The sequence below is a fragment of the Nematolebias whitei genome, chromosome 4 (assembly GCF_014905685.2).
Source record: "Nematolebias whitei isolate Nwh7 chromosome 4, NemWhi1, whole genome shotgun sequence".
Lineage (NCBI taxonomy): Eukaryota > Metazoa > Chordata > Actinopteri > Cyprinodontiformes > Rivulidae > Nematolebias > Nematolebias whitei.
In genome coordinates this window covers 3,019,663-3,029,056 of record NC_056501.1, presented here as the reverse complement: position 1 = coordinate 3,029,056, position 9,394 = coordinate 3,019,663, and the positions used below count along the sequence as shown (strand labels likewise).

Here is a 9,394-nt window from a genome sequence, read left to right as displayed (position 1 = left end):
GATAGATAGATAGATAGATAGATAGATAGATAGATAGATAGATAGATCCATTATCTTTACCCGCTTATTCCATTTTGGGTCACGGGGATCGCTGGTGCCCATGTCCAGCAATCACTGTGCGAGGGGCGGGGTACATCATGGACAGGTCTCCTGTCCATCACAGGGACACATAGAGACAAACAAACATTCACTCTCTCTCACTCACCTAGGGACAATTTAGAGTTACCAATCAGCCTAACATGCATGTTTTTGGTCTGTGGGAGGAAACTGGAGTACCCGGAGAAAACCCACACAGCATGGAGAGAACATGCAAACTCCACCCAAACACTGATGAACCACTTGTGTTTTAAACATTCCTGTATTTGAAATATGCATTTTTTTAATGTCTTTGTTTTTACACAAAATCCTAAATTGTATCAAACATAGTTTTGTTACACTTTATATAAAGATAAACCATTTTTTTCAAGTGTTCAGTATGCTGGTCTGTCCTATACGTTGCATTCTGCTTGCTTGGCCAGCTCCCATCAGGTCGGGACTTTCCCACTGACACAACACATGGTGTTGATGTGAGGTAAAACTGTGTCCTCTCTGGACCCTAGTCAATCTTCAAAGATTTAACGTCACAGAGTGGCCATTTGTGAAATTGCCTTTGGCCTGTCATGGCAGCTCATGAATATTGAAAACCTTACTGCAGAATGATTTGTTCACCAAGACGCCCCGGTGACGTCGTTGAGTCGAGCATACTTTACAGAATGTAGTCAGTAATTTTAGCTGCTAACAGAACAGTCTAAATGGCACACTCCCTTTAAATGGAGGCACATAAACCCAAACACACGTAGAAGTGCAGTATGTCATCTTCATTGGGAAACCCACTTTCAGGCTCTGCCTTTGTTGTCATGCAATTTAAACCAAGATCCCAGTTCCCCTCATCGATTTCCCTGCGTGCATTATGCTCAGTACCTCGGCGTCAGTATATCATACTGAATGGTTGGCATATTGGAGGCCAGTGAGGGGGAGGTAAAGACTGCTAACCTCACTTCTAGTTCCTGGAGAGCCCCCTAATGGACAAGAAATGGAAGTGCTCCTCTCCTCAGAGCTCAGCTGATGTTCGACTTGGCAGCTGGAGATTAAGGTTCAGCTTGTGACTGAATTTATTAGAAGGTACAAAGAAAATGCAGCTTTGAATGAGTACACCCTTCAAACTCTGATGGTTACTGGAAACTCACGGAGCTGCTTTTGATACCAGTTCTGGTCTTTATCCAGACTCTTGATCATGTCTGAAGAGCTACCCTGTGTCTGTGCCGCTGTTCCGTATTTGCTCTGTGTTTATTGGGAGATGAAACATAGTTTGTGAGGATGGATAATGTGAGTCCCATCACCCCCACCCCCCTCCAGCACACCTGTCCAGTGTTGGGTGCCTGCTGACAAATGAGAGGAGCATTGCTGTAAAACCTTGGGGGGAAAGTTGCACTGTGGGGCAAGGTGAAGATAGACAACTTTTGTGTTGCGCCGTCTTTACAAGCCTGCACTTGTCAGAGACCTGAAAGAGTGGAGTGCACGAGACAATAACAACATCCTTTTACAGGGTCAGGAAAGTCAGAGCACGGCTCCAACCACTGACTGAAGCCCAACAGGTTTGGGTCAGATCCCAAGATCCAGACTCTTGGCAGGATTGGCAGGCAGATGAATGCAACATGCAATCACAAGACTGCCTTTGTGCCCTTTCTTTCACCATCTCTCTTTTTTTCAACACTCTCCATTTCCAACCCAGACACACAGACTCTCACACACAAGCCCCTGGACAAATCTTATACTTTATCTTTTATGTGTTTAAAAATGCATTCCCTTTTTTTTATTCTCTCAAACCTCCATTTTACTGGAGTCAATACATAAAAGAGGACAAACTCAAAATTTAAGCCGTGATGCAGCTATCCTGCTTTTACCTCTGTGTACTCAAATAAACACAAAGGTGATGGCCGATCCGCTGGTCCACAGCGATGACAGGAACTCAGAAAAACAACGGAGGGAGATCTGTTCAGGTCTGGGTCCAACCCCGGAACAAGACGGCTCTGCTAAGATGAGAGAGAAGCTGTATAGTCGAGATGCTCATCTGCTATTCTGTTTGTCTGTGGCAAGATGAAAAGCATTCTTACCAAATCCACTGGAGGAGAGGCATATTGAAGAGGGCTTGCTCTTGCTGCTGGTTGGCATGGCAGCAGAGTCGTGCTTGGCAGCTCCACAACGCTTTTCAAAAGGCGTTCATGCCCTCTGTCTTCAGTCTGAACGGAGAGGACGAAAAATTGTTTCTTCTGCTAATTTGCGGCATCTTCACGGCAGACATCGGGTTTATTAATAATGCACGAGGTAAAACCTACGTAGGAGAAAGCTTTGAGAATATTAAAGTTTCTTATGTAGTGTAGGCTTTTGTTGACAGCTCTGTATTTGAACAGATCCAGGCGCCGTTTCCTGCATCGTAAAGTTTGGAATGTGTGTCAGAGCATTGGTTAATTTGAGAATCCACAGTTTAACTGAACACATGGTGATGTGTAATGATCAGGACTGTCTGAATTATTGATAAGCCATCTGTCAGTGCCCTGGAGTTGCCTGACTGGAAGGTTTTAGAGAAAAATTGAAACATGTGAATAAGGTGCTATTTATATGACAGACCTTGATGTCAGGCCTCAGACTGATGAAGTCTTTTGGACGAAAGACGAAACATTTCTTCCAAAAACGAATCTGTCCAGATACCATGATTTAACGTTTTTTTGTTTTAGAGATAAGTTTGTCTGTTTTGCTACATTTCTGTTAAATCAGCTCAAAACAAATTAACTTACATTTTGTCCATCCATCCATCATCATCCGTTTTTCTACAGCCACCTCTTCCAGCTCTTCTGGGAGGACTCCAAGGTGCTCCCAGGCCAACAAAGAGACGTAGTGTCTCCAGCCTGTCCTGGGTCTTCCCCGAGGTCTCCTCCAAATCAGACATGCCCGAAGCGCCTCCTGAGGGTGGCACCCAGGGAGCATCCTTACCAGATGTCCAAACCACCTCAACTGGTTCCTCTGGATGTGGAGGAGCAGTGGTTCTACTCTGAGTCTCTCCTGATAACTGAACTTCTCACCCTGTCTCTAAGGGAGAGTCCAGCTACCCTGTAGAGGAAACTGATTTCAATCTCCTGGATCCACGATCTCATTCTTTCAGTCTCTACCCAGAGTTTATGACCAGAGGTCATAGACCCCCTTCACCACAACAGACCATTACAGAGTCCACAATACTGCAGACGCTGCACCAATCCGTCTGCTAATGTTACGCTCCATTCTTCTCTCACTCATGGAAAAAAAAACCAGATATACTTGAACTCCTCCACTTGAGGCAGAACCTCACCCTCGACTTGAAGAGAACAATCCACCCTTTTCTGGTTGAGAACCATGACCTCAGATTTGGAGGTGCTGATTCTTATCCCAACCGCTTCACACTCGGCTGTGAACCGCTCCAGTTAGAGCTGAAGATCCTGACACGATGACACAAACAGGACCACATCATCTGTCAAGAGCAGAGATGAATCCCGAGGCCATTGAACCGGACTCCCTCTGCCCCCTGGATGCACTGAGAAATTATGTCCATTAAACATGACATGAATGTGAACGAGGGAGAGGGCCAGCACCGGAGGAGGGGGCGTGCCAAAGAGACCATCTTAGCACCAACAAAACTGGGTTGTTCCACTTTGGAGTAAGCTGTTGGGGGAAGAATCAGTTTTGTGTTGTGTGTTTCCTTGACTGATGAAGCCTTCTGGATGGAAGGTGAAATGTTTCAGCACAAAAAAATAAACTGTCCAGATGACCTAACTGAAAATTGTTGGATTGTATACCTGGATTATTGAGCATGGACTTTGTCTGTCCATAAAAGTTATGAACAGAATCTGTGACAACGGGCGGCTCTGGCAGAGTCCGGCTCCCATCCTGAAGGCTCCAACTTACTACCGGCAATGTAAACCAAACTCTCACACCACTTGTGCAAGAGTTTGGTTCTCATTGCCGGTAGTAAGTTTTTCTAAACTGCTTTGTGCCAATTCAGTTTTTATTTAGGTGAAGTGTTATTACATTGATAATCCTTAAGTGGTTTTCCATAGGATTTGGACGAGAACATGAGCAGTTTTACCGTCCTTGTAGTTTTTGTTTTCACTGTGCAAGCTTCCAAATCTGACAGATGAAATTAAATAAACCTGTTGACTCCTGCCCACCGTCGGTTTATTTAATTCTAAAACACATTTTTAGCTTCCTCTCATGTAGTTTAATAGAAACCAGCTTGAAATGAATCTGTCAAGCTTATGAAAAATGTAAACAACGTCCTTGAAATCTAAATATCTCAGTTGGCAGCAGTGAATGAAATGTTGGCGTGCTCGTTGACACGAATGCAAAGCGGTTCATTCCAGGTTGGTCAGTGTTAGCTCTGGCACACCAGCGTAGAGCGGAGCGTGCCTTCCACTCTTCATAACATTTAACAGCTTTTAGTTTAGCAGGCTGGTTCAGGAAAGAGACTGCTGTGCGATTACAGGGTCACAAAGTTAGGAAGACAACACATGAAATGACGGTTCCACTTAGAGTTTATTTGAACTTGGCAGATTCTCAGCTCTGAGTATTTCAAGCAATGAATAAAAAGTATAGCTGTCAAGTGCAATGTAATGAATTCATAAACACTAGTTAAGAAAAATGCATAATTATTGATCATAAACTGCTTGTTGCTGTGTCCATCAACAGTTTATCCTTTATATTCTGACTTTTTTTTTTTTTAACTGTATAAATGTAAACGTTCAAACTGCAGGAAAAAACCAGAAACTTTAAAGAAACAGCAAACTTATTAAATATCTAAATCTTTATAACATTGAGATGTTCTACAAGTAAGTCTGTCACAAATAAATTCAAGGAATATCTTAAAACCAGCTCAAGAACACTGCATTAAAAATTAATTTAAATGTGTAGTATCTGTACAGGTCCTGATACCAGCCAAGTGCTCATACTTGTATTCATAAAACCACACCGATAATTAAAACCAATACCATTTTAATACTCGATGACAGTATTTCGGTTAAAGCCAAGTAACAAAGACGGCAATTTTTTTTATTGTGGTTTAAAAATGTTTTAAGAAAAACACTGGCTGCAGAATGTTTGCTGTGATGTTAATAAAATAAATGCTTCTAAAGAAACTGATGTTTAGGTACCAACTCATTAACTACTCAGTATCAATACACAGTATCAGTATCAGAACTCTGTTTAAGCAATCAGTATTGACGAGTACCCAAACTGAAGTACTTGTACTTGGTCTGAACAAAGCAAGTATTGGGACTCTCCTATTTTAAAACGTATGATTAACTGAAGTAAGAATGTCTCTTTCTGTGTCTTGACTGCACCAGGTATGACTTTGTAGAAATCGAAGATCCGGCTGAGAAGACGCTCCTGGGTCGCTGGTGTGGGTCACAATCAGCACCAGCGACCCACAGATCTGAAGGAAGTCAGATCATCGTCCGCTTCATTTCCGATGAGTATTTCCCCTCAGAACCAGGATTCTGCGTCCACTACTCCATTCTGCCTGTGGTATGTAACGGTCAGAAGCAGAAAAAAGTGCTTTATTGTGTTTTCTGTCCAATCAGAATGAGCTGTGCTGCTCTTTGTGAGAATAAATTATGTGTTTGTCTTAATCTAGAAAAATCCCTTTCTTAGGGTTCCAGAAACATGAATCTTGTTTTTTGTCGAAGTTATAAAGAACCCGTTTTAACTTGATCATGTTAAGCTGAGTAGTGACGTCAACATACAGTTTTTACATTTTGCATTTATTGCTAACTGTGGTGGCCATCTTGGATTGGGTTGACTCCAAAAGTGAGTCAGTTGTAGATGTTCATTCACTCATAATTTCTGAGAGTTCCTTTGTAATCTGAATTATGAGATATTTTTTATAAATCTAAAGATAAATAAACACACCAACATATGCACATACAACAGAAAGAAAAATGTTGCCATTTCAGCACTGGCAGTGGGCAATAATAAAAAATAAAAACACAAGGATATCTGTTTTAGCCTGTGAAGGAAGAAGCGTGTGAAAGATGATGGTTGATTATTTGTTTTGCCAAGTTCCAAGCAGCAGTCATTCCAAATAAGTTTTAACGCCCACATTTTAAAAACGACTAAATATGGCTGTACTTGTGAAAAGTATCATCATTATTGATTTTCAAATAACTGCTATAACCTTGTGAGATGAACTTTTTCTTGATAAGGAACACCTTTTAAACGTTTTGATATGAGAAGCACCTTCAGTTTGTAGGACGCCTTTAGAAATATAATAAAGTTACATAAATTACACATATTTTGTCTGTTCTGATTCTTTTTCTTTCCAGACCGATATGAATTCAAAGCACACAACAGAACAAATGCTGTTCATCTGAGATGCTTTTATCTTCTGTGCTGTTCTTGTTTTGTGAGGAAAGTGTGTTTTTATTCTTCAATCTTCAACAATCAGACTTTGGTTTCCATGTAATGGATGATTTGACCTCTGAGACGTAGCTGTAGCTCCACATCTTGTCAGATTACACCTGAGGTGTTGCAAAGGCACGGATCGTTCCTTCAGGCTGGAGTCAAGAAAATTGGTAATTCCACATCCCCAAAGTGAACTTTTGACCTTCGAAGAGGCTTTGGCTTTTTTTCAAGGGTCCTGAAATGAAAACACTTTATAGCCACCCATGTTTTTTTTGTTTGTACTCTTCTTCCAACTAAAACAAAGTAGAAGTGTTTGGAACAAGAGACTGGACAATAATGTTTCACACAACTGGAGCAAACATTGGATGTTCATCTACGACTGATTACCCTTCAAAGACAACCCAGGTCAAGATGGCTGCCATAGCCAACTGATCATATAAAGCACTAAAATGCTCAGTTGTAGTTCATTACAGAATATATGATGTGTGTATATCTTTGGGATGAACCAGTTTTTAATGTATTTTGGGGTTTAAAAGCCACTGGGACGTCATGTCTAGAAAATAAACGTCTCAGTTTCTCTGAAAATCCTGCAACATACGGAATGACCACTGGTCTAGACTGGCCAAAACTGGTCCATCCCAAAGATCCAGTCCCCTGGCACAGAGTAATATTGTGTATGCTGTTCAGTGTCAGGAGGGTGATCAGTCTTACATCGGAGAAACTAAAGAGCCACTGGCCCAAAGGATGGTTTAGGAAGGTCGAGAGCTTCAGATCTTTTTGCAAGATATTCCAGGAAACAGGAGCGGAGTAGGAGAAGGTCCTTTTGTCTAGTTCAGTCCTCACTGAGGGAACACTGCAGGTAATGATGTCCTGAGAGCGCACGCTGTAGCTGCACTCACACAGAGACATGTAGGAGGAGATTTATGAAGGCAGCAGACCAAGAAGTGATTTAAAGATGAAAATGTACCAGTGAGAGAGTCTGTGTGAAGTTAATGGTGACCAGTTAACCAGTGAATACTGGGTGCAGTGGTGGGTACGGTAGTTACAGCCAGTTATGAATTTTAATGCGCCGTGATGGACAGAGTCCAACATCTGCAGGGTTCTTGTAGGAGTGTTAGAATAAATAATGTCTCCATAGTCAGTGGAGCGGAGGAATGTAGAAGTTACCCTGGGGTTTACTCTGGGAGCAGTTTATACTTTTATTGAAAGCAAACTTTAAAGCAGCTTCTTTTTTGCTGCAACAGATAAATGTAAATTCATCAGTGATTGGATCGTTAAGGCCTTGGAGGAAACAAGAGATTGTACTTGTCTTGAACATTTCAGCTCTGGGAGGTGCAGAAAGCATCAGGAGCAAAGCTTGGGGCTCTGCATGTTCACTTTGTTGTCCCTTTGAACCTCCCTGCGACAGAAAAAGGAGCTCTGAACAGCAGGACTCTGTTTCCTCTGTGGTCAACAGCCTCATGCACTTCAGTTTATATTTAAACAAGCAGCGACTCCTTATTTACCACTTCCGTGGAATGAAAGAGGAGAAAAATAAAAGACACTCTGTAATTCACAGGAAGAGATTTTAGGAGGGGAAAGTGAAACGGCTGCGGCGAAGAGGTTGTTAAAACACAGAAGAGGAGTGTGTTGAATAGAGCGTGACGGGTGTTGAGTGGTGGGCGTTGTGGCTCAGAGGAGGAAACAAACATACGGCTTTGTGTCCGTGTGTTCCTTTGGCCTAAAAGCTCTTATTTATCTTAATGGACTGAAGAGATTTTTACACAGTGGACCTAAAACTCACGCACATTTCTTCAAATAGCATCACAAGCACAAAAATATACTTGACCGTGACAAACGGAGACTTGGGGAGGTATTTAAAGCAAATGCAAAAATTGTCAGAATCATTAAAATAAGGTCTGCATTTAGTGGCCTCAGTTTCATTTAATTATGTAGAGTGGGTAAAATAAACATGCAAAGCAAACCTTGTTGCTTACTCAAAGTCCTCTTGTGCAAGGAAGTGGTTTGAAGCTGCATGCAAACGAGTCAGATAGATTGTTTTCCAGAGCTCTCCCAAAACGCTATTTCAGAACTGTCATCTCAACAGAGTCAGCTGAACCCGTTATTTTAGTTACCAGGAATAAGATTCTGTGGTTTGTGTGACAAGAACCAAAATGTTTCCATCACAAACGGCATGAAAACAAGCGAGTCCTTCAGGGTCAGGAACCGTTGTGATTGTTGCATTGCTGAACTTTCATTTATCCTTAAAATAATACAACTAATTCAAGGTTTTACAAAGTAAAACCTGATCTGAAACACATTGTACCGATCAGGATGAAAAAAATACTTTACATAACTTACATAAAATCTTTGACACTTGCACACATTTTGAAATATTTATTTTCAAAACGTGTAAAATTGGTACCTAACATAGAGTCCAGTTGGAGCTCGATGAAGCTGGCATCAGTTACGTTTTATCCAAAGTTAAGGATTTAGCACCAACGTATAAGTTGTGCAATAAACAATTTCAACTAGTATCTCTGTAGACTGACCGTCCCAAACCAGCCGCTAGGGAGCACCAGCCAGAGTAGCTCTGGTTCTGGTCCCAAGCCCGGATAAATGGTGAGGGTTGTGTCAGGAAGGGCATCTGACGTAAAAACCTGTGGACAAAACTATAATGAGAGTTCATCAAAGTGAAACCAGCGGATCAGTCGAGGCCCGGGTTAACAACGACCACCACCGGTGCTGTTGACAAACGGTGCCGGCGGAAATTGTGCTACTGTTGGTCGAAGAGATACAGGACGGGTTGAACAACTGAAATAAAGTTGGAGAGGACACACTGAGATGGTTTGGACATGTCCCGGGGAGGGACAGTGGTTTGGACATGTCCAGAGGAAGGACAGTGGGGAGGGACAGTGGTTTGGACATGTCCAGAGGAAGGACAGTGGTT

The 9,394-nt window shown here is 42.0% G+C and overlaps 1 protein-coding gene across 1 annotated transcript in view; it reads left to right on the top strand.

Annotated features, from left to right (window-relative positions):
* Positions 1-9,394, top strand: part of pdgfc (platelet derived growth factor c) — a 57,089-nt gene that overhangs the window by 41,688 nt on the left and 6,007 nt on the right. Inside the window, exon 3 of the mRNA XM_037675586.1 lies at positions 5,409-5,589. Coding sequence (XP_037531514.1) covers positions 5,409-5,589 — 181 coding nt within the window. The remainder of the gene's footprint in view (positions 1-5,408; positions 5,590-9,394) is intronic.